Source organism: Psittacula echo, assembly GCF_963264785.1.
Source record: "Psittacula echo genome assembly, chromosome: 4".
NCBI lineage: Eukaryota > Metazoa > Chordata > Aves > Psittaciformes > Psittacidae > Psittacula > Psittacula echo.
The window spans coordinates 92,675,312-92,701,593 of NC_137738.1; the positions used below are offsets into that span (position 1 = coordinate 92,675,312).

The 26,282-nt window shown below is 36.0% G+C and overlaps 1 protein-coding gene across 1 annotated transcript in view; it reads left to right on the forward strand.

Moving 5' to 3' along the window:
- Positions 1–26,282, forward strand: part of ASAP2 (ArfGAP with SH3 domain, ankyrin repeat and PH domain 2) — a gene marked incomplete at both ends in the record, with an annotated part of 95,634 nt that overhangs the window by 52,432 nt on the left and 16,920 nt on the right. The window contains 15 exons of the mRNA XM_080615928.1: positions 439–524; positions 1,784–1,859; positions 2,360–2,446; positions 8,174–8,277; positions 8,392–8,461; positions 14,429–14,516; positions 16,298–16,346; positions 16,456–16,622; positions 17,994–18,127; positions 18,836–18,930; positions 20,164–20,353; positions 20,776–20,861; positions 21,071–21,186; positions 21,663–21,730; positions 23,433–23,543. Coding sequence (XP_080472054.1) covers positions 439–524; positions 1,784–1,859; positions 2,360–2,446; positions 8,174–8,277; positions 8,392–8,461; positions 14,429–14,516; positions 16,298–16,346; positions 16,456–16,622; positions 17,994–18,127; positions 18,836–18,930; positions 20,164–20,353; positions 20,776–20,861; positions 21,071–21,186; positions 21,663–21,730; positions 23,433–23,543 — 1,527 coding nt within the window. The remainder of the gene's footprint in view (positions 1–438; positions 525–1,783; positions 1,860–2,359; positions 2,447–8,173; positions 8,278–8,391; positions 8,462–14,428; positions 14,517–16,297; positions 16,347–16,455; positions 16,623–17,993; positions 18,128–18,835; positions 18,931–20,163; positions 20,354–20,775; positions 20,862–21,070; positions 21,187–21,662; positions 21,731–23,432; positions 23,544–26,282) is intronic.

Genomic DNA, 26,282 nt, shown 5'->3' on the forward strand with positions numbered 1-26,282 from the left:
GGGCAGATGTAAAATATGGTTAAAATAATCCCTAACTTTTTTTGAGTAAGCTATTTTTCTTCCTTAATGGCATCTATTTGGCAATGAATTTAACAACTAGTGAGGCAGATACCTAGATGGGCTGCTAGGTTTAAGAATGGATTGCTAAATTTACTACACAGACACTTTTACTGCTTTAACACAGGCTTTCACTAAGAGCCATGAAGGATGTTTTGAAAATTTGGGTTAATGGTAGTGAAGTGTCCCCACCAGGCATCAAAATCAGCAGTGGCAACATTTGCTTTTGTGTCCTTAATGCTTGAAGCCACTGTTTCGTGCATTCTCTATTAGGTCTTCTAAATTTGCAACTGTTAAAGCATGTTGGAATATAACTGAAAATAAAATGTTAAAAAATATTGTGGCATTAATAATTTCTTTTGTGGATTACTGTTTTAACAGTACCTGCTGAAAGTCAATGAAATCAAGATTAAAAAAGGAGTGGACTTGCTTCAGAACTTGATAAAGTATTTTCATGCTCAATGCAAGTACGTTTTACTGTTCTTTATTATATCTACACATGAACTGGAGCAGTGTTTTGTTTTAAACTTCCAGCATCATCGTAACACTTTCCTAGATTTTTAAAAATCTTAAGGTTCAACTGTTCTCGCTGATGGCTTTTGACAAATTGCTTTTGTCATAGATTAATCTTTGCTTTTGTTTTGAAACATGTAATGAGATTGAGCTAGTCTCTAAGAATTTAGTTGTCTGTTCCAAAGGAGCGCTGCACAATAATTTGGCATATTTTATAAACTACTCTTGAAACAGAGCTATTAGTTTGGTCTATTAGTTAGTGGTCCATTAGTTCTGACAGGCTTTTTTGAATGTATCTAACAATGATCTAAATTAATTCTGTGCTCAAGAAAAATAAATTGCATAAGTAGTGGGATAAAACTATATTGAAAGAATTACTCTTTTTCCAATTAATTGGAGGACTTGGTAATGCAACACAAAGTTCTCATTAGAACAATTTTTTTATGGTAGCCTTAGAGATCAGTAATATAGCAATACAGTCATAGCTATAAACTTGAAAGAGCCACTGTGTTAACCTGTTCAAATCAGTAAGTTTTCATCTTAAAAGACGAGTCTGTATCTATGTAGGTATTCTTCCCTATGTAGCTATGTTGCTTTTAAAATCAGTTTCACTTGTAGTATGTCATTTATCCTCTCTGTCCGTCTAATAAAATTTCAACAACATAAATGCTGTGTTGTTTTGCCGCTTTTGTGCCTGCTTCCCAGAGTGAAAATATTATACTTGGCATAGGTAACATTACTGTGCCAATACAAAAATACATATGATACAATAAGATGTAGCATATTCAGCTTGCATATAGGACTTAATGCTTGGGAAACAAAGGGGTTTTCCTTTAGTGGGAAGACTATATCAGAAGGAAAATTATTGGACTCCAAGAAGTCACAATTGTTTCATATCCACTAAAGCTTTTAATGTTCTACAAATGAATCTTGCTTGTTCTGGGCCTTCTGAAAGTGGGATGAGAACCTGTATTTGAGGTGAGAATGAGGCAAACTTCTGTTGTGACAGTTCTGAATTTAATTGGGGATTTTGCATGATGGAATAAGCTATTATGGAAATAAAGAGGTGGATCAGTCAAAAATGCATAAAAAATAGATGTTTAATGTTTTGAAGTTTATGGCATGGCATAATAATATGCATGTCTTCCTTTGGCAACATTTTAAACAGAAAATACAAATTAAAGTTTAATATCAGTTTGGTTTTCTTTTTAAGTTTCTTTCAGGATGGATTAAAAGCAGTTGAAAGTCTTAAGCCTTCAATTGAGACACTCTCAACAGATCTTTATACAGTGAGTAACAACCTTTCACATTTGTGTTGTGAACTTAGGTTTTTTACAGTAGAACTGTGATCATTTTGGTTCAGGTTGGCGGTTTTAATAGCGAGCATTTTAAGGTTTTGAGAAGATTTTTGAGTAAAATTTTGTCTAATATCATATCTAGAAGCCTTAGTTTGAGTTCAGGACCCCACTGTGTAAACTGTTAGGAAAACAGCTTTTGCTCTAAAATGTTTACTGACTAAGTGGAAAATAATAGATGGTTTCAAATTGAATACAGGAAGCAAGAACAGTGTGAGGCAATATCAAAGTCTTAACCCAGCAACATGCTAGCCACTATTAAGTTTTCTGAGGATTAAAAGGAAAACAAACTGATTGTGTTATCTGTTCTCTATGTGTTTTCATTCCTGCTAAATGTTTCTCAGAAGAATGAACCAATTAAATAGCAAGTTTGGAAGAACTAGATTAAAAAGAAACAATAATGTTATTTTTTAACCCGTTTTTCTTCATTAAAGATTAAACAAGCACAAGATGAGGAAAGAAGACAATTAACACAGCTTAGAGATATTTTAAAATCAGCACTCCAGGTTGATCAGAAAGAGGTGAGCATATAAGATGGTTTAACTTTGGAATAGCCATTTTAATTGCTTCTAATGTAATGCTGGTATTTGAAGTAGAGTTATTTTAACTTTCATTTATTAAAATTATTTAATAATTAATCATTTCTTTGTTTATTCACCTTTCTTTTGATGCTGACATTGAATGTTTCTGACAAAGGAAGGGTTCTTGTGGTTTTTTTTAAAGAAAATGAACTCCCACTAAAAATACATGAGACTTATTACAAAATAGTTTCTTTTTGTTACCAGTGTTGCAAAATACTTCAGATGGTGCGTTATCCATGAACTAACAGACAGTAGTGTCTATTTTGCTCAAACTGAGGATCAGAAAACTTTGGCAGTTTGAAGGAGACCCTGTTAGTACAATCTTACCTCACTATAATATTCTGAACTGTATAAAGATTATGTACCACTAAACTTCACATCCAAAACACCTCTTATCATCATCACCTGTAAAAATGACAATTAAGTTTGCTGCTCTGCTGCAAGATGCCAGTTTTCTGAATGGGTCACTTTTGCAACCTAACATATCTTTCAGTTTTGGTTATGATTGCTGTTTGAGTTAAAGAATTCACTAGTAGTTTTATTTGGCAAAATCTGTTCTGGAAGCAGGCATCTTTTATATAATCCTATCCAAAGTATTGGGTGTGCTTTTGTTTCAAATTGCTAGTGCTTCCTCTTCATATAAATAAATGCCAGACAGCTTCCATTGCGTGGCTGCTGGGCCATGAGTAAGTGATAAATGCACCCCCTCCCTCTTTTCAGATTCTCTTTCTGAGAGAGATGACAATGAAATAGTTTAGTCTGTAGGGCTCTGACTTCCTTTATCTTTTCCGGTCTTGCTTTCATCTTCCGGTAAAGGTTATGGTGACTCCTAGCTCTTACTAGTGGCCGGATGATGGTTCTAGAGCCACCTAATGTAGTGAAAGATGTCCCTGCCCATGGCAGGGTGGTTGGACTAGATGATCCTTAAAGGTCCCTTCCAATCCAGACTATTCTGTTATCCTTTGCTCTTGCTGATAGGCAAGCATCTTAAACACTCTTCACATTGAAGTGCTGTTTGTTACCGTGTGAAGTTTGTAATAATGACCATATACAAAGTCCCATATAGTCTGCAGGTACTTTCTTAGGTTCTGCCTGGCATTTAGGACTCCCTGAGGAGTGTATTGGCTAAAAACTTCCAAATTTGAGCTCTGTGTAATGAAAGAGTAGTGTTCCTAGTGGAAATAGTGGCTACTTTGGATTCACCATTGATTGGCTTTTCTCAATAAGGGGTCTTTGCTTATTTAGAGGGTGTTAGCAGACTTCCTATTTTATTTGGGTCATTGTTCAAGAGAGATAATAGAAGCAGTTTGGTTTCATGGTTGCTGGGAATGTTGCTTCTCTTTGTTTACCTTTTTATCAGTGATAATGGTGTGAAATATATATGTGGTGAGCACACATCTTTTCACAGACTGAAAAATATAATAAAGCCCATGGATTTCTTACTTTTTTTGTTGTATTTAAAATACAAATGTAAAGAAAGTGCTTCATGCTATATTCGTTATTTATTAATTCTGCAAATGTAAATACAGATGCTTACCTGCAGAGCATGAGAAGTACTGTAATTATTTTTAAAGTTTTTTAAAAACATAGTCAGTGAGATGCCAAACAATCCTGCTATAATTTACCGTACAACCCTCTTAATATTATTCTTGTTGCACTGTAATTTCCTTTACTATAACTGATTTCTTTTTCCTTCCTGAAACGCGTTTACATTTTGTGACCGAAGTCTAGGAGAGTAAGTGTTACTATATTTTAATGAAAATAGTTGGCATGATTTCCATTCAGATTTCAAGAAACTGGATTTTTCCTCTGAGCTTTTTTCTGTTGGTATGAAAAGACTGGTGCTTTTTTTTTCTCCTCTGCTTGTTGTATTACCAGAAATACCCTAAACCATGTATCAGATTGTTCTTGGGAAAGAAAATTGCTGTAAGACTAATTGGTGATTTCCTTTGCACTCTCTTTTGGGAATTAAATCCAGTTGCTTGATTTGATGTTCTTGAAAGATTTTAAAGATATATGTATTTATAATTAAAATGGACTTCATGTGTGAAAGAACATTGTCAAATATTGTTTCTGTTGTGTTTAAAAACAAAAAAGACACAAACATTCATAGCGAACCTTTTTTGTTGTTCTGTGTACAAAGTTTCCTTCTGCACAGAACTTCCTCAATCCTGGTTTGTATTGAAATGTCTTTTTGAAACATCATTGTGTGTACACCTCTGTAAGTTTTAAATTTTAAACTTTTATTTTTCAAACTGTGGAACTTCTACAAGTTTTGGGGTCACCCTTAGAGTCTTATTGCCTTTATTTCGCTTTTTCTCATGTCCTGTCTGAAGGTACCATTATTGTAGTGTTTAGAATTGCTTCTGCTTTTTCTGTGGGTTTGCTAGAACCTGTAATCTATTTAGGTCACTGCAAAATAGGATTAATTTTGTGTTCCTTGACAAAAATTATGGTAGCTGTGCTATAGGTGAGGCTTTCTGCAGGGGATTTTGGCAGATACATATGTTGGAGGCTCTGTGGGGCTGTAACAGATAAGGGATGGATCTCTGAAATACCTTCTTGGCAGTGATCCTGCAAATGCAAGAGAAGCTCAGGCTCTTGGAGAGCTGTAAGGGCCTTTTGGCAGCTTTACACACAGGAGTGATCCAGACAGTCTTAAAATCCTGTTCCATGGGAGCTACAGAATAGCTAGCCAGAATTTGACATGTGTGTTAAAGCAGCTTGTGTGGAAAGTTGTGTTGTGTTCAAATAGTGGGGCTGATAAATAGGCCTTTAGAATCTCTGTTATCAGTAGTCACAGACCGTCTTTACAGAATACCGTTTGCATATTTCTTTCATTTTTGACTATGCTATTCAGCTTTATTTAGAAGTTAGTCTTTAGAAGACTTCACAATAAATCATTTCAAACCTCTTTATGGCCAGTGCAGTGATTCACTATAAACATAGTGCAATTAAGTGACTCACCTTTTTGGTTTGGGATTTTTTGTTTGTTTGTTTGTTGTTGGTTGTTTGTTTTTTTTTAGTGTCTATCTGCATTTCAGAGCTGATAAAGTGAACAAAGTTCATTTTCTTAGGCTCGTGTACTTCAGTCTGTTCTGGTCTTGTTATGTTCAGGAGATATTTAAAATGACAATACTCTGCACTAGGTATGTCCTGTATCCTGCAGTGATCTGTTTCCTCCCATAGGCAATGTACATTGTTCCTGCTCACTCCGATGAGGCCATTGGGTCTGACCCTGTTATCTGGGATTTATACTCCTGTTATGTGCAAACCAGAAATGAGGGAAGATACTTTGGGGAGGCTGCGTATGGAAAAGGCATGCTGATATTGCTGGGAAGGATGTTAATTGTGATGATGATTTGTGGTGCATCATCCCGTCTTTTAGAAGCTTGATCAAAGTCATGAACTTGCTTGTGAGAGAGTTGTGGCAGTCATCATCTGGCAATCACATTGAACACTACTATAGAATCATAAAATCAACTAGGTTGCAAAAGACCATTAAGATCAAGTCCAACCATTACCCCAGGACTGCCAAGACCACCACTAAACTGTGTCACTGAGGGCCTCATCTACACAGTTTTTGATCACTTCTAGGGACAGTGATTCCATCATTTCCCTGAGCAGCCTGTTCCAATGCCTGAGCACCCTCTCGGTGAAGAAATTTTTCCTAATATACAGTCTAAACCTCCCCTGGTGCAGCTTGAGGCCATTACCTCTTGTCTTGTTACCTGAGAGAAGATTGATTTGGCCATTGCCTGACCAAAGGATTTATAACTGAAAATCTTCTTGTCTTAAAGTTCTTCTCATGAAATAGTATTAAAATTTTTAAAGATACTGTTCATAATAATGAATGTGTGGAAATACCCGTCAGATACAGCCACTTCCTCTCTGGTTGAAGTAAGGCAGGAAACTTGTAGTATTGGCTTGCCAGTTTGGCCAAATACAGCAGCTGAGTGTAAACAACAGCTGAAGGGAGATAGCTGAAATGCAGCAGAAAATAATGCACAAAAAGTAGCAGCACAATCTTAAGTAATGGGAATGGTGCTATGGGTGGGTGTTGGAGGTCATCTGAAATCTTTACATAATTGAGGATGTGGAGAACTGAAATTAATTTCGTGTAAGGCCTCTGATCTTCTTGGGAATAGAGGTCCTATACTGACTAATGGGAGGCAGAGATCAAGGCATCAGTAGGACACAATAGGCAGTGTCAGATCAGATTTTCTTCACAAGTCAGTAAATGTGTATGTGCAGTGGTTCTTAATGAGTGACAGGAATTCTTTTTAAATGTCGTTCTGTTTTTATGTTGGGCAGCCAGAGTGCAAAAATAATTCTGTGCAAACAGGCTGGAGAGGAATGATAAACAGGCCATGTTTAAGTGGTAGTTTTGCAGTGCCTTTAAAAGCCTTAGATGTATATTGCTACCTGATAACACCTTCTTAGGCCACTAGCTGAGAGACAGGAAAGTGGGCACAGGTGCTCCTGCTGAAAAGGAGCACCAAGGAGTGCTGCAGACAGCCTTGAGCTCAGCGCACAGTTCTCAGAACCACCAAGCTCTAGCACTATATTCAGGATGAGCCTGAAATCCTGCAGCCTAGGGGTGAAGAGTCCAAAGTGCACTGAACAGGGGAGCAGGTGTCCCTACGACCTGTCATGTTGCCACTGCTGTTGAGGAGGATACTGAACAGGTTTGGCTGCATTAGTAGCTTTGGTAGCAGAATGTGCTGCTGGAGCTTGTAAAGGAGCAACATTCCATCTGAGCTGGCATTCTCTGGGGAAAAGCATAGTCCAAGTGTATTCTTGGTTTTAGTTGTCCTTTTCCCCTGCTTGTATCCAAAGTGTCTTAGACCTAGGCTGATAAAGTGCATGAAGCTAATTGTAATTAGAGAGAAACTGTCTTCTTAATTTATAGTTTTTGGATAACTGTATACTTTATTTTATCATGTGTATACACTGAAAAACCCAGTTATGTATCTTGTGCATGTTCTGCTCGTATATCCAAGACACACTATCTCATCTTTGAGCAAAAGAAATTTTTTTATCAAATTAGTAAGTTGAGCTATTTCTTAATAGAAAGATTAAGATTTAGTTAATCCTTGTCACTTCCTGTCCAAGAATTCTACTTTGTTCAAAATATTTAGTTTAAGTTATTCTTCTTACGGCAATAACTTCAATTTTCTGTGTGCCTCATGAACTATGTTTCCAGGAGGTCTCTTCTCTTTTCAGACAGTAACTTGACTCAGTTTGCACAAGGAAACCCACTTCTTCAAATTTATGTATGTAATTGTTTTTTACAATGGAAGGGTGCACTAGGAATGGCAGGTAATAGTAATACTTAGTGTTCGTACAGTGCAGTGTTTGCATGAGTTGGAACACCTGCTGCTCATTTAATTTTGGGGGTAAAAAAATGATATATTAAGGCCAATAGTAAAGCTAAACTAAGGCAAGTAAGAGGATTTTGGCAGGTGCTGATAATGGCTACTTAAATGTTTTTTGTGCCCTCCTAAAGAAGGAATGGATCTTGTTCTCTCTCATTGAGAGGAAAAATGTATTTCATTGTCTTATAGGATTAGAGCAGGAAGGAAAGGGCCTGAAACTCATTAACAGGGGGGATGTTTTGGTTGAAAGTGTGGAATGTATTACAAGCTGCTGTTCTGTATGTTTCAGGATTCTCAGCTTCGTCAGAGTACAGCTTACAGTTTACATCAGCCTCAGGGAAACAAGGAACATGGCACTGAACGAAATGGTAGTCTGTACAAGAAAAGTGATGGGTAAGTACTGCTGGGTTCTGCTGAAAAAAATCAGGTCTTAAAAGCTGAAACGAGGCAATACTAAATATGTTAAAACCTGAGTCACTTTTTTCTTTTTCTCCCCCTTTAAACCAGAATCAGAAAAGTGTGGCAGAAAAGGAAGTGTTCAGTTAAAAATGGTTTTCTTACAATTTCCCATGGTACAGTAAGTATTTGTTTACAGTATTTTATGTACATGGTTGCTAATACAAAAAGGCAAGCTATGCTGGTCTATATTTATAATTTGGAATTAGTTAGATTCCTGGTGCAGCATTTTGAATATGATGGGTACTTTTTTTAAGGCAGTGTTTCAGAAATATATCAAGGCATACACACAGGATCTAAAAATACAACTGATTTAATGTTTATGACTGTTGATGGGGAAAAAATGGCTTTTTTAATGGCTCATTTAGTTCATGTAAACTATTCAGATTTTACCAGACTATCTAAAAATACAAATTCTAACTTATCTAACTTATCTATCTTTCTGAAAAATATTGTTGGGCATTAAGCCATCTTTTAGACACAGGTTAAACAACTTTTTATATTCACGAAATAAACTGAAAGAATGCTTAATCTCTTCTTTCCCTCAGATTTGCTGATACGTATTATGAAGGTAGCTTTCCTGGGTAGTAGCTGTTGGGGAAAATCAGCTCTGAAGGCAACTTTTACCAGAATGGCAAGAGTGTCACAAGTCCCTCTTTCTTTGCTGCCAATATTTGAAACACATTAACAAATTTAATATTTATACTTAAAGTTTTAAAACCTTACACTTTCATATTTTGGACTTTTTACACTTGGCTTTGAACTTGGTTGTTTCTGCTTTCTCATAACTTTTCTTCTTTTATATTGCATTCTCAAAAATTCAGAGAAAAGTTTGTTAAGGCAAAAATAACTCAGTGACAGTATTTCCCATTCTTGGTCTAATAAACAGTCCTGTTTCTTGATCCTGCTATGAACCATTCTGTTCTTCATCCTGTTATGCCTGTTACCATGACTACAAGTTGACCCTGGCAGCAAAAATGAATCAGTCTCTCATTTGTACATCTAACCACAAGCTGTTGCTGTCTGAACTGACAACCAGGAGTTAAGGAGGAGTGCAAAACCAGGCCTGCAAAGTAGAGTCGTTACTACGGCTTTGGAATTGTCCACCCGTTTATCCCTATTCTCATTTGAGTGCATATGAGTGCATCTTTGTCAGAGAAAAGTCTGTTAGTGTGTTCAATGCTGGTGTCTCCATGTGCTGTAAATGCACTTGGCATAGGGCATACTGTGGTGGTACCAGTAGAAGTTGAGCTAGGGCGTCTTAGAGCTGGCAGAGGCTACAAAATCCACTTATGGAGCAGAATTCTAAAACTTTCACATGCAAGTACAGTTACTGAGTCTATCAAGATACTGTTGTTCTCTTTTTTTATAAGCTGTCTACCAGATGGTCTAATGTTTTTAGAAGTTGTAAATTCCCACTGAAGTCAGTGGAGCTGTAGCTGGAAATCAGTTGCTAAGGTAGATACTTAAATGTGAGTTAGATACGTGAGTTTCATAGGTTTGGTCTTGATCTTTTTATATTACAAAAGTAAAAGAGTACCTTCTTGTTTTAAAATACACACCTAAAAAGTATTTTTTCCTTATTTGCTCACTTTCCCTTTTTGTATTTATGGCAGTTTTGTGTAATATAAATTAATGCTTGTTTCATAGGTGCTGAAATAGGTAGAAGCAATTTCTGTTTAAGAATTTTGTGGATTACTCTGAATGTCTTCCGAGTGTTCTGAGGCAACAACACTGATTTCCAAGCTTGCCCAGGGTTGATATCTCCTGGTCTTTATAATATGATGTGTCGGTCTCTCTTCTGAGCTGTTCATCAAAATGAACCATCTCTCAGAAATTAAGTTGTCAGGTTTTTTTGCTTTATCAAATTTGTAAATGCTTTTCCTTTAAAGGCTAGATGTTCTTCATGGATTTCTGTTCTTTGGCCATGTAGTCTCTCTTTACAAGGGACTATTTTTTTTCTGGTTAGTTTCTAGAACAGCTGTCTTAAGGCAGTTGCAGATGCTATATTCTGACTTCAGTTCACCTGCCAAGTGCTCTCCTCATACGGATGGAGAGAATATGGTTGATTCTCTGTTGGCCATCCAGCTGTAACATTGAATACATGTGTCTGCATGGGCATAGGTGTGGAAGTTATACTTTCAGAGATCTGAAAGATTTAAAGAAATTAGCATTCACAGAGCAACATGCAAGGTAATGGTTGATGGAAAACCAGATGGTGCTTCTTTGTGTAATTATTAGCAGTTGGAAATTGTGTGACATCTACCTGACTGAAATTTAATGCATGTGGATGAAAAAACAATTATAGAAGCAGATTGAGCCATGTAAATAGCAGTTCTGAGTGGTTTGTGGATCAAGAGTTGTAAGGGAAAAACATTTCAAGAACCTCAGATTCCTCAGAGTTGACCTGTGTTTAAAGAGTGTAAATGAAATTTACTGGTTGTCTGCAGAAAAGGAATAGAAGAGAGACTCATTATCAAAGGATATTTTTTTGCTCTTCTTTCTTTACTGCTGGAAACTTCAGTTTACCATTATTATTAACAGGACAATCTGAAGGCAAAAGAATCAAATTGAATCTTTTGATTCTGAAGTAAATTACTGTGATACCCAGTTGGCATGATGAAATCAGCCAACCAATCTGTTAAGTAAGTAGACAGATTTGCTCATGCCTTTTGTAAAAATCAGCATTGCATCATGGCACTTCTTGGAAATTGTCTTAGAAGCCTAAACTTTTGGTTCCTACACTTACTGTTTGTTGCCAGAACAAATTATAAGTCAGTTTTGCTGGATGGAGGATTATCATTTCGGCAGGAAGGAACATGAGTTGATGCTGAAGTCTGAATGTATGGTATGTAAAGTCAGAGCACATCTTTTCAAGTTGTTGGTGTGTGTCGTGGTTTAAGCCCAGGCCGTAAATCAAAACCACGCAGTCTACTTCCCCCCCCTCCACCTTTCTTCCCTCAGCTTCTGGAGGGATGGGGAAGAGAATCAAAAGAATGCAACTCCCACGGGTTGAGATAAGAACAGTTTAATAACTAAGGTATAACAGAAATCACTACTGCTACCACTAATAGTAATAATGATAAAGGAAATAACAAGGAAGAGAATACAACCGCTCACCAACCGGTACCTCACCCCCACCCAGCAGTGATCCAGCCCTTCCCGGAACTCTCAGTTCTACATCCTGGGCATGACGTGCTGTGGTATGGAATACCTCTTTGGCTAGTTTGGGTCGGGTGTACTGTCCCCGATTCCTCCCGGCCCTTCCTCCTCCCTGGCAGAGCATGAGACTCACAAAGTCCTTGGTCAGTCTAAACATCGGTGTTATCAGCTTTGTTCCCAGGCTGAAAGTCAAAAACACAGTGCTGCAACAGATACTAAGAAGGAGAAAAACTGACTGCTACTGCTGAACCCAGGACAGTGTGCTAATGTGGGTGTCCAAAAATTTCACAATAGTCTGAAATTTGTCTCCTCAGGGGCTAGAGCAGGAAAATGAAGCTCAGAGGTTTTAAACAAAGAGTGTAATAGCAGTTACACATTTGTTACTGTTTTCTACTTCTAGCATCTACTAATCCTGCCAAATGTCTGGATCCACGGCAGCCTAGTGTGACTAAGGAATTTATACAGCCCTACGTCCCCTTGTCTTGTGAATCTAACTTCTCCCCAGGCAGCATTTACCATGTGATGGAAGCGTGTTGTCTGCCAAGTAATGGACGCATACTGGGGAGGTGGATGGGGGAAGTTGTTGTTTGGCTACAGGGTCGAAGCATGAATGAGGTGGTATCACGTACATGTGAAGATGTCAGGGATTTTTAATACCTTTGTTAATGCTGACTTCAAGCTAGGAGGTCCTCAGTTAAAAGCTTTGGAATATGTTTAGATTCCAAGATCAGCACATTGGTCCAGGATCTGGTTTATGTTGTCACAGACATTTATTTGGGTTCTCAGACCTGATACAGAGTTCTTATGCTGCATTCCTCTGTCCAGAGAGATGAGTTCTGTGTATATTGGTCCTTTAGACCTCTCTGAAGCATTTCAGTGGATCCATTTACACCTTCATGTTTCGTAAGTTACAGAAAACTAGTTAGGTCCTGAATGTGCTTCAGATCCAAAATCCTGTGGCAAGTGGGTTCTTTCTTAACCTGAACTTTTTTGCATTTCCACATTCTTGTAAAGCCTGTGAGAAAGGTATATATGAGTTGCCCAGTAGCTTTTTTACCAAATACTTGTATCTTGATTTTTGTTTGCTTTATTCTGTATTTTCATTATAGGCAGCTCCTGGGCACTTCTTAGACAAACAGTTACATTAAAAATGTAAACACAGAAAACTTTAGTGCTATGGGTATTAAGTATATTTAAATATAACTGAGAAAACGGGCCCAAGCTGGCATTTTCAGGATGTTTTCTTGCTGCTAGTCACAAAGAACTCTTGTTGTTGATAGGCTAAAATAATGAAAACTGTATGAGCTTTTACTGCTAAGAGAAATATCTGGAATTTGAAAAGCTATTTACTAGGCAGAGAATCCAGTGTGGTTGTCAGTTAATTGTCATCTTGCTGCCTGCAATACCTCTCTTGGGTACAATTTGTTTTACATTGCCCAGCAAGTGACCTGCAGGTTTGTTGTTTCAAAGCATGCATGACTTTGTCTGCTGCTTGTGTTGGGCAAAGCATCAGGATGCTGTTTTTCAAGGACATTGTGCTGCTTTTTTTTTTTTTTTTCTTCTCTTTTTAACAGGAAAAAGACCCATAATTGTTTCCCTTACATTTCTCCATGGTTTTGAATTTTTTAGTGGACTTCAGTTATAATGATGATGCTGTTCTTATTTTGGCTGTGCTATGTTGTTTTATCACATTGTTTCAAGGAAACCTGTGCTCTTCAGACATGTTCTCCCTTTTTTGAATTAAATGTTTTCATAAATAGATTTAGAAGAGGTAGAGAAAAAACTGTTTCTTATGATTCATTGCAAGTTAATTACATTGTGATAGTTCAGCTTTATTTGATAATATTTCTTGTTCAGGTGATTTATCTTGTTTTATTAACTCGATAGATTAAAATTGTTAGAATGCAACATAAGTGTGGTTTATGTATATTGTTATCTTTATAGTAGATTGAATGATTGAAATTATTATTTTCAGATATTACTGTCTAGAGCAAAGTCTCTCTAGTTAAATCTGCTTTCTGATTTACTTACTCTAAAAAAAGAGTGAAACTAGTAAAATCCATTGCAGCAAGTGCAAACCATTCCTAAAGTCAAGGTTGCAAATGTAATGTCTTTCTAGGTCCTACCCCAGGTCTGTAAAACAGGTGAGTTAAGGGAAAGGAGATTAGTGCAGAAATGCTATTTGAAAAGTCTTTGTAGCCTTTATGAGACTTTTCCAAAATGAATTTGCTTGTAAATTTTGCTTTTAGTAAAACATTGCCACTTCTTATTCAGTAAGGAACTGAAATAGCTGAGAGGAACCTGACTAGAAAGCATGTATCATTATAGAATGTATTTTGTTTCACTACTTTTTTTAGTAATGAACTATCTCAATTTAGTTTTGCATGTTTGTTTTGAGACTGCGCTGTGCAAACTTACTTTCCTTCAGTGTGTCCCTTTACCATTTAAAATTTGAGCATTTGTTCTAAACTGGTTATCTAGGCTTTCTTTGAGGACATTAACAGGAGTCAAATTATTTGATTGTTGAAAACCTAGACAACTAATTTTTTTTAAACTCAATATCTAAATGTCATCTTAAACTTACGTAAAATTCATCTGTCATACCTGATTTCTTCAGATAAGTGTTACTAGTAAGGTGATCAAATTAGTGATAATTGAAGTGATTTTATCCCTTTGCTCTTTCAAAATTCTAGAGTCTATCCAGTTATCAGTAAGCAAAGTAGCTTATAGTATAAGATACAGTATATAGTATAAGAAAATCTAGTTTACAAGCCACAATGCAGAAGAAGACATAAATCAAAACTGTGGGTGCCTTAAAAATTAACAGCCATTTGTCAAATATTTTTTGGCCAGTGGGATGTTACCCTCTGTTTTTGGACTGCAGGGGCTCAGTATACTAAAATGTGTGTGTTTTATCTTCAAATAGGCTAACCGACCTCCAGCAAAGCTCAATCTGTTAACCTGCCAAGTGAAAACAAACCCAGAAGAGAAAAAATGTTTTGACCTCATATCACGTAGGTTTGTTGTTCAGGTCTTTTTACTCGCAGCTAATATTAGAGTTTTGCATTATTTCTGTAGGTGTGTCAATGATCCACTTAAACAGTTTTGCAGTTGTAGGATGCTTTCCCTTTCTGTGACATTTCAGTCATTCTAGTGTAATGCAGCTAACTGTTTCTTTGGAAAACCACTTGTTTTTAAAGCTGTCTTTACTCCTTTCTATATTGTTTTGTGCTACCTTACAATAGAGTAACGATATTTTTGCTGTGACACCACTCTTTATGCTGAAAATGTCATAGATGATTAACTTGAGAAGTCATGCCTTTTGTACAACATCAAAAGAAGCTTTTAAACCATGACAAAAACTTCTTAAAATTTAAGCATAGTGCTTGCAATGTAACTCTGAAGAAAATACTGCAAACTTTTTTAGTTTTGTTATCTCATAATAGATATAAAGGTGAGAGTCTGCACATTAAAAACATTAAAAATTAATAATTTGGGAAACTGGGATGATACAAACTTGCTTTGTAGAATGTTTCCTTTGTTTTCTCACTGGCACATTTTAGTATTTTATTTATGGACTCAGTAAAAATACATTATTAAAATATATATCTGAAATTATTTGGGAAGAAGACTATAAATCTGTTTCTCATTTGTTCCGTTATCAGATTGTAAAGTGGTTTTGCATTTGTAAATGTAAAATATGATACTTACATTAATAAACTAGTACTCTTGTATACGGTACACAGCTTTTCCATTTCTGCACAAGCAAGGTGTCTTCCCTGTTTACTCTTGCACTTTCTGTCCTTGTTGGTAACCCTGGGCCCAATATCAGCATATCACAACATTACCATTTGTCCCATCATATGCATGACAAGGCGTAACCGTTATTCTCTAAATTAGTTTGTCGTTTATTTTTTTCTATAGAGTTTAAAAACATTGTTTTTAAAAAAAAAAAAAAACCAGAAAATTGTTGTATATCATGGCATGATAAAATATTGTATTTATCTAGCACTTTCCTTTCTGTCCTTTCATGTATCCTCACTTTCTTTAGTATTTTTCATGTCTGAAACTATCTTCTAATATCTTTTTGCTGGTAGTTTTGGCTACGTTCTTCTCGTCCACTATTCTAATTTTGACTCCAACTCCATCATTAAACTGTATCATGTCTCACTTGTTTCATAGACTTTAAAATGTGTTACGCGATTTTTCTGTAATAGTACACTGTTAACAATGCCTAGAATCACAAAAATAATAGTAAATGAAAATTTTTGAGCTTGATTTAAATGAAACGTCTTGGAACATACTCTGATTGCATTTGGACTTTGTTTTGCCATTTTTTGTTACTGTAGTTTTAAGACATCATTGGGAAACATTAGGTCTTTCTTTCATATACAGATAAACTCAAATATGGACTGTGTATTTTACACATACACACACCACTACGACCCCCAGGAGAACTTTAGACTTGTGATTACTGAGACTGTATCTAGAACATGGAAAAATTACTATGCTCTGCTGCTGCTTATGCAATGGAAACAGAGCATGGAAGAAAACAGTTTCTGTTTTAAGAGCAACAAGGCACCTTTTGCAAAGATAGGTTTAAACATAGATGAACTCTAGGTAGTAAGAGTGAAACTTGCTAAAGACACTGCCTGTCAATGCTCCAGTGATGAGACTAGAGACCTCAGAAATCACACATCAATTATTAATTTTAGATTTTTTTTCTGAGAGATTTCTGCAAAATCAGTTTTTCAATCATTTTTTTTAATCAGTATGTGAATTATTTATTGTGCAGATGACAGAACATACCACTTTCAAGCAGAGGATGAACAGGAATGTCAAATGTGAGTTACTTTGTTAATCTTATTTTTGATACTGGTGTTCTACTGAGACGTTACCTTGAACTTTAGAAGTGCTGAAACATTTAATAGCAAAATATTACTGCCATTTTAGATGGACATCTGTGCTACAAAACAGCAAAGAGGAAGCTTTAAATAATGCATTCAAAGGAGATGATAACACAGGAGAAAATAATATTGTCCAGGAACTGACAAAAGAAATTATATCTGAAGTCCAGAGGATGACTGGAAATGATGTGTGTTGTGACTGTGGAGCACAAGGTGACTCAATTAAGCATGTTTCTAATTGGTAAAAATTCTATGACTCATGAGAGTAATTTAAGCTGATGTTTTATGCTTTCACTTTTACTCCCTGTCTTATGAAGATTATACACATAGTAGAATACGCTAAAAATTAAATTGCTCTATTTTAGTAAGATTGATTTGCTTATATGCATATTGTCAGCAGGGAGAAAAGTGGCTAAGAAGCTTATTTTTCTCCCATATATTTTTCTAATTGTAATTTTTGCTTATATAAATCAATGGAACTTACCTTATGAGCCCGTATTTTACATGAGATTTAGGTAAAACTGGACGGCAGTATGATACTTGAAGCATTTTCCCAGTACACCTCTTCTTAATTTCTTATTTTGGGTTTGTATTTTTTTTTGTCTTTATATGTTTGACTTTGAGAGCAAGCCAGGAAATATGTCTTAAGACTGCTCACTTAGAAAAGAATACACTTGCTGATTATGGTTTGCAGTTTTGGTTTTTTTGATCAATGAATTTCTACTATAAACCTTTTCAAATTATTTTCTAAATCCTGCTGTTTCCTGTGTTCTTTTATGTTACAGAGGCACTGCAGGTCTTAGGTTTTTTTGATCTGAAACTAGCTAAAAACATCAGATCTGAAGCTGTATGCATTTTATAAATCAATACTAACTCCCAGCAATAGATACTGTATAAAAACTATGGGAAGAGACAATCCTACTGTCTTCAAATGGGAGGATTTTAAATGGCTACTATCAAACCATTATGAAATAAATGAATTACTAACCTGTCTAAATTTTCAGATATTAATTATTTCACTGGAAGATGCAGGAATGTTATAGCAAGAATGCAAAATATGAGGATAAAAGACAAGCAAGAGTTATGAAAGGAGAGGGATGAGCCTTAGTATCTTTGAAATAGTTGAGTAAGAATCCTTTGTGGTGTGGTGCTGTATGTATACTGCAGAATCACTGCTGCCTTACTTAGTCTAAAGTCTATACTCAAAATACAAAAAAAACCCTGTAGGCAGTGTTATTTCAGTTTGAACTGCACTATACGCCCAGTAGAGAATGTAACACCGTTGTATTGGTGGTAGTAAAATGCAGTTCCTGAAAGATGAATGAAAGCAGAATGACAAAGTGGACTGTTTAAGCAGCTCCCTTGAGGAGCAATATCCTTTATGTCCGTCCCCCTCCCTGCCCCTGCAAAATACATTATTCACTTCTTTCATCAATAGAGTAAATGTAAAGACATAAATTAAAAAACCTGGCAATTCGTGTACAGGACTCTTCTTTTACAGAATTTCATTTCTGTATACTACATTTTCTAGAATGAAATAATTGCCTGAATAAATTTTAATTCTGTGGGTTCTTTCTATTTCAGATCCTACCTGGCTTTCAACAAATTTGGGAATTCTAACTTGCATTGAATGCTCAGGAATCCATAGAGAGCTTGGTGTTCACTATTCGAGAATGCAATCACTTACATTAGATGTGCTGGGAACATCTGAACTTTTGGTAATCAAATTGCTTTTATTAACTTAAAAATAGTACTATATCATACTTCCAGCACAGGTACATTTTTGTCACTTTAATGTTATATTGTTCCAACCCTTAAAGTTGCCTCTGGATAAAAGTAATGGAAAAAAGCTGAACTCTTAAAGAGGGAACCTCCTGGAACATAGTGTCTGATTGCAAACTTTGCCTGATTTTGGAATTCAAATTTGTGGAGGCTTCATATTTTATGTGTTCCCAAGTCTTTTCACCCTTGGTTGCTTTTTAAAATAACACAGCTGTTTGACATGTAAATGTGCCCCTCAGATTACAAATTGAAGAACTTCACAAATACTTATACCATTAATTATTTAGCATTATTTAAGAAGAGAACTTTAATCCTCAAAGGAAGAAAATGTATTCAGCTTTGCTACACAATGAAGTTAACCACGTATCATCTACTCTGTGACAGTTCATATCCGGCACAAAGTATTTGCATTTGTTATACAAACTGGAGTCTTGATGGATTATTCTGCAGTTACTTGTTTGTATATTAAATCCCTGACATCCAGAAAGGTACCTAATCTATTCATGATTGCTGAAATAGTAACAGAACTAGGAATCAGAAACAAAAAGTCCCAGCTCCCTTTTCCCTTGTCCTCCCACTAGTAGGTGCATGGCTAATAACATATTTATTAAGGGAGCTGTGGATTTTTATTTTTCTTTTAACAGCTTGCAAAGAATATTGGGAATGCTGGGTTTAATGAGATTATGGAATTCTGTCTGCCAGTTGATGAGATGGTCAAACCTAATCCGAGCAGTGATATGTAAGTAAAGAGCCACGACTTCTGAAAAAGGCAGGCATTTAATTTAATATGGCTAATGGGTTGTACCATTATGATTTGCATCAATAGGCCTGTAGAGAGATGTGTAATGTCTTATATATAACCTTATAGCCAGGGAGTAAACGTTTTTTCCTGAATGCTTTGCATATCAGTTTTATTGAACTTTATCTGATTGTGCCTTCCCTAATAGTAAGGATTATTTTACCAACTCTCTGAATCACGATTTGAGGGAAAGAAACAAATTAGACATGACTCGAGGTTTATAAAGACACACAGGGTAAAGATTAAAAATAAAGCTATTAATTTTGTGCTATTAAAACACAAAACAGAAGTTGGAGTAAAGTGCACATTTTACCTGAAATATACTGAATGCCTACTGTTCAGAAACTACACTTAGAATTAAGTCCATAACTATGTAGAATAAAGACAGAACACTTAATTGAATTCCTCAGAAACACAGAATACTGATGGCAGAGACACAGCAAGGACAGCTGTCTACTTGGCTGGATACTACTCCATCATAAAAGAGCTGGTAAATTATGCAGAAACAAACTCAGAAGAATTGGCTTTGGATTAAGCTGATTTTACATTATCTGGACTTTAACCAGAAAGACTTTCTGACAGAACCATGCAGTTTAAATAATTTTTTTACTACCACTATCAATAATAATACAAAGTATTAATACTCATGGTTAAAATTACCAATAATTTTACTGAATACTAAATCAATAGCAAAAGAAGACTTCTAAAATTGATATTTTAAAAAATAATTTATTTCAATACATCTACATATAGTGTGTGCAGACCTGTAAGACAGAGTTGTGTATCCCATGCCTTCCCTGTTTTTCCAGCATGTGTAGTAGCACAAGTCAGGTAAACATAAACCTGCAAGTTATTGTTAGCAAACCACATTATGAAGCCTTAATATATCTTATGTACATAGAGCTGAGTAATTTTGATCTCAACTTCACACCAGAGTTAGAGGGGAAAATAAATGGTCTGTCTTTGTATTGGATATTTGATTCATCTTCGGTAGCTGCATTTCATACTGGGAAATACAAGACTGAATGTCTTACATGCATATTTAAAAAGAAAAATTATCATAGTGACAAAGTCTTTCCCAGATTTTATTTCAAATTACTTGCATGTACTTACGGAAATTCTGATGTGCATCTTCTGCTAAAAGTTATAGAAGTAAATGATATTCAATTTCAGGAATGCAAGAAAAGATTATATTACTGCCAAGTATATTGAGAGAAAATATGCAAGGAAAAAGCATGCTGACAATGCAGCTAAATTACATGCTCTTTGTGAAGCAGTCAAATCAAGAGACATTCTTGGATTAGTCCAAGTATATGCTGACGGTGTGGATCTCACAGAAAAAATTCCACTGGCCAATGGCCATGTAAGTGTTGCAAATTTTATTAAACAAATTGTTATAACTGCAGTGTGCTTTCATTAAGGACTGTTTTTTCTTATTTGAAAATAAGATTTGAAATACTGTTCTGAACACTTGTCCTTTTAATGATGTCATTTAACAATAATAAAAGATAGTAGTTTAATCTAAAATTGTTTCCAAATAATATCATATTTTAAGTGTATTTAAACATTAGAAGTTTAATCATTCAATAATCTATTTGTTTTCAACGCATATGTTTAAAGAAATGAAAGGGAAGCAATTAATGTCTTCATAAGACGTGCTTTAATGGTAACATGTCTGAATATTTTGAAATTAAATGCTTTAATTTATCTAATTTATGTCTTAATAAAATTTCTGCTTCTCTGTAGATGAGAAGAAGCAAATGTGTTCTTTTGTTTTATTCTTAGGAGCAAGATGAAACAGCACTTCACCTTGCTGTTAGGTCAGTTGATCGAACATCCCTTCATATAGTTGACTTTTTAGTGCAGAACAGGTAAGCATATGGAAAACTGTAAAAGTATTATTGATGCTGCTTTTATGCCCAGTAATACAAATACTAAATGAATACAGATACTTAAAAGTGATTCTGTTATTTGCAAATGTAATTTTACTCTTTGAAAATCTTGTAATGAGAGAGGTTTATAAAATAGGGTAGGAAACTAAGTTTAATCAGCTTTCTTCTTCTTCCTTGTACTCCAATAGTGGTAATCTAGATAAACAGACATGTAAAGGTAGCACAGCCCTGCATTACTGCTGTCTGACGGACAACGTTGAGTGCCTCAAACTGCTGCTGAGAGGGAAGGCTTCTATTGAAATAGGTAAAGGAGGAATGTGTACTTCAGTTTCAGATTTGTCACTGCTTCAGATATGAAACAGTGAATGTGGAATAAGTGCATTTTTTCCTCAATTGTTTATCATAATGCTATGAATATAATCTTAATTATAAAAAAGTAATCAATATTAACTGTTTATTTCAAGTTTAAAAGTTACTTACACATTGCACTTATTTTTTAAACTAATTTAGATAAGTACCAAGAATTTTAACTGATAGCTTGTTGCCTAGCTATACACTGCCATTTTATGGCTATCCTTTCATATATATGGGAAGTTGAGTTGCTACTGCTTGTCATGTTCAGAGGGTTGGTATGAGTCAGACCTATAAATGAAGGAAAGAGATGAATTTTAGAGCATGTTGGTTTAGTACTTCACTGTATATTTAAAAGTTTGTCTTTAGTAATGAATGTGTTAATAGTGGCACTTACCATCATAACTTTCTTTTCTTGCTGCAATATAGCTAATGAATCAGGAGAGACCCCGCTGGATATAGCTAAACGTTTAAAACATACTCACTGTGAAGAGTTGGTAAGTGTTGCATCTTTCTGTGTGTTCTTGACTTTATAAGCAGAATCATGTCTGAATATGTAACAGTTTACAGTTAAATATTCAATGAATATATTCTAGATGCTTAGAAATAGTTATATGTTTATATCAAGTTATATGCTTTTAAGAAGAAAATTGGATTTCTTTTTAGGTGCTTTAGAAATTATAAACTTCTTGTGGCCAAGGGATGATACTGTTTGAGCTATTGTCCCAGATCCACAATAGGGATGCCCTCAGTAAGTTTGCAGTTGACACCGGGTTGGCTGGGAGTGTTGGTCTGCTGGAGGGTAGGAAGGCTCTGCAGAGGTGTTTGGACAGGCCGGATCAATGGGCCAAGAGCAGTGGTATGAGGTTCAACAAGGCAAAGTGCCAGGTCCTGCATTTGGGTCACAGCAACCCCAAGCAACGTTACAGGCTTGGGGAAGAGTGGCTGGAAAGCTGCCCAGTCAAAAAAAGGACCAGGGAGTGGTGGTTGACTGCCGCTGTCATACTCATGAACATGAGCCAGCAGTGTGCCCAGGTAGCTAAGAAGGCCAAGAGCATCCTGGCTGTGTGAGAAATGGTGTGGCCAGCAGGACTAGGGAAGTTAATAATCCCCTTGTACTTGGCTCTGGTGAGGCCACACCCCAAATACTGTGTTCAGTTTTGGGTCCCTTGCTGTAAGAAAGACGTTGGGGTGCTGGAGCATGTCCAGAGAAGGGCGACAAAGCTGGTCAAGTGTCTAGAACACAAGTCTTGTGAGGAGTGGCTGAGGGAACTGGGATTGTTTATACTGGAGAAAAGGAGGCTTAGAGGGGAGACCTTATCGCTCTCTACAACTACCTGAACTACCCTTTTCCCAAGTAATAAGCAATATGCTGAGAGAAACCACCTCAAGTTGTGCCAAGGGAGGTTATCGAGCAGAGAAGTGGTTGAGTCACCATCCCTGGAGGTATTTGAAAGATAGGTGTAGATATGGTACTTAGAGAAATGTTTCAGTAGTGAGTGTTGCAGTGCTAGGTTAAGAGTTGGACTCAAAAGTCTTTTACAACCTAAATGATTCTGTGATTCTAAATGTCTGATATCTCATTGAGATCTAATCACTAAAGTACTTTTTATGGATAAAGGCCATTTTCTTGTTGCCCAGAGTTGGAAGTGCTCAGGTTGGATGGGACTTTGAGCAACCTATCTAGTGAAAGCTAATTCCTGACTGTAGGGAGTTGGGGGGTAGACTAGATGATCTTTAAACTATTCTGTGATTCTATGAAGAGAAGCTGGCTACCATTACTACTTTTAGTAAGCAAGCAAAATGGATTAATGGGGTCAAGGCTTCTCGATAAGTGAGTCTGATTCAGACCAACCTGGCATTGCAGTTACTTTCTTTGACTTAAAATTTCTAAATCAAAGCAAATAGGATGTGGTGCTTATTGTCAGAAAATAGAGAATGGACCTGCAGTGAAGAATGGACCTACAATGGTTAATGAAAAGCCTACTTGCTTTTGATTTATTTGTGTTGTATTTGGTCACAGAGCTTAATTCTTCAAACATACCCCAGTAACTTTCCAGATTACTGAAATCTCTCTTTAAAATGACAGTAATATTTGTACTTAAAGGTTCCTTCTATAAATGTTTTTTGTTTGATTTTAAATACCTTGTTTTAAAATGTACTGCACGTAGTTGTCAACAGTCATCTTTTTTTCCTTAGCTTACTCAAGCACTGTCTGGAAGATTTAATTCTCATGTTCATGTAGAATATGAGTGGCGGTTACTCCATGAAGATCTGGATGAAAGTGATGATGATGTGGATGAAAAGCTACAGGTTTGTATCAGTATGTTACTATTTTTCTGTGCACATGTGTAAACATGATGTATGTAATGATTTCAGTAATACTCCTTTTTACTATACTTATGAAGTCATTGTGAAATGAAGTTTGGTAGTAAAATCTGGTAGCTTAAATTTTAGTTCCCAAAATTATAGTTTGTCATCTTTTTTCCTCTTTAATACAAGGTATAAAACTTACAACTGTGTGGTGATGATCAAATTATGATTAGCCAAATGTAATGTCTTCTTTTTAATGGAGCCAATAGTTTGTTTCAGTACATTAGGAATATTTTGATCTGCTGGTGGTGAAGCAGAAGTAACATGAGCTGGGAAAATTGCCTTTACAAAGGAAACAGAGAGGCACCTTGTAATATCTCCTTATGTTTCTGAAATAGCTCCAGTCGATGGCTTTAATTTTGGAACAATTTATGCATTGACTTGTCTTCAGGGTAACTAAACTTGTTCATTAAATAAGCTGCATCCATTAACAGCAGCGTAGGGTCTTAATGCTGAATCTTTGTGTAAAAACATTTTTTGTTTTTTCTCTTTTCATACCTGAAATATCCAGTGGTTTTGTGGTGCTGTTGGATCCAGAATCACAGAATGGTTGGGGTTGCAAGGGACCTCTGGAGGTCATTTGGCCCAAAGTCCCTGCTAAAGCATTGTCACCTAGAGCCGGTTGCCCAGGACCATGTCCAGATGGTTGTTCAGTATCTCCAAGGATGATCGTATTAAAGCATTCCAGCAGCATAGGAACATCATTGCATTTTCAACGTTTAATTTCTCAATTTAGGGGCCAACTTGAGAAAGTATTTAACATCTAAACATACAGGCAGGGAACAAACGACTGTGTTTTGATACCTGAACAAGACTTTAAAATGGCTTGCTTATCTGGGGACCAGGTAATTTGAAATGATGTATAGGCTTCTAAATACTAATTACATTCTGAAACTGTCATAATTTGAAGTATTCCATGTAAGTATTGAACAGATGGGTTTGTTCCTTTTGTGCAGTATTTTGTGTGGTATTGTAATTGCTTGTGCCCTCTCTGCTTCCTTTTTAAAGTGCAAGGAATACACAATAGGCTTTATATTAGTTAATCTTCAGATGTTAGCACAACCTTTTTTTTGCCCTCTTGAAAGTAGCTAACAAAAAACTCCTTTCTCCTCTGGATAGTGAAGTTTCTCTTTTTTCTTAATAGAATTTTTAGCATTTTAATACTTCTCTTGCCAAGTTTCCTGTCTTAGCTAGGGCATGAATTGCTAATAGAGTAAAACCAAATCTCGTGTGTTGGGTTTTTCCGTGTTTTCAGAAATATTAAAGACTGTCAGTCATAGGTTCATTTTCTTTGCCTTCACAGAATGTCTTTAAAAATACTTAATCATCAAACCATTGAACTGGCTTAATGGTTTGGAGACTTAATTTTGATGTCAGTAAATTTCCTCTGTTGTAAAATACAATTTTTGCAAGATCCTGTCAACTTAGGATTCTTCTCCCCATGTCCTGTCTCTTTAGTCCAAGGTAGCTATTCCTTGTGGTGCTTGACTTGAACTGGGTAGCAACAAAGAGCAAAAAATATTTTCACAAGCCATCCTTTTCAAAGCATAATTGCTACCTTCTGAGACTTAAGATTTTTCTTGAGAATTTTGGTATCTGTGCAAGAATCTGGAATCTACGAGCTGCTAAGTCCAGTTCTTCTAGGTGAGCTTCCATAGTATATCCTAATATTTATGTATTCCTGTGTATTGTACCACCATTCAGATAATAATAGCAATTATGACCTTTTTGATAAAGCAACTTTAAACTTTGTTATAATTTGGAAGTTTAATTTTTTCCAGCTGTAAAACCTTCTGTGCAATTTACAAATAAATATTTAGTAAATCCCTTTCTGGGACACTCTAAATTAGCTTTCTTTTAATTTGTTTTCTTTCCTTCACTTCTTTTAGTTGCTTTCTGCAGTTGAGCATTCTCTTCTTGGTTAGTCCCTGAGCTCTGTCTATATGAGAGGAAGTTATCTGCTACGCAGCAATGAGGTTAAAGTAATGAAACTGCTACTTCACTGCCTGCTATTAATAGGCTTATACTACAGGGACTTTTGAAAGGAGATTAAGGACTATTAATCACAAACTAGTGTCTGTGACTGTATTGAATGCATTGGTGAATACTGCCGTTGCTTAGGATCACATCAGAGTTCTGTTTATAGATGTCTAGCTATTGGGCTTGTGTCTGGTAAAGGAATTGAATAGATTTTATAATCTTCGTCATGTTTGAAACTGAAGTTCTTTTAGCCTAGAATTTCTCATATAAAAGAGGTACTAACCTAGCAGAAGGCTGAGACAATGTGTCTGGTTTCTGCTGCTGTTCCACACTGCAGCTGCGTGATCCTACCTTTTCCTCTGCTCTGGCACACATTTGTCCCTATATGGAGCTGTTTCAGTTTGGTGAACCAGTGAAAAGCTAAGTCAACAAAGCAAAACAAAAAAAAGAATTTTCTGCTGCTTTAGAAAGCAGAAGCAACTGAGACAATTAGCAGAATCAGAACAGTGGGAAGGTCAGGGAATGGAGTGTGTCAGCCAGTCAGGAGGGAGGCTGTTAAGCCTAAGTAAATGTAGGGATTAATGTGTCTGGCTGTCACATACATCGTTCTGGTAAGTCTTTGAACTATAATGCTGTGCTATAATATGTCTAAAGGCCTTACATGATCAATCCAGAGTAGGGATTGAATATGTTCAG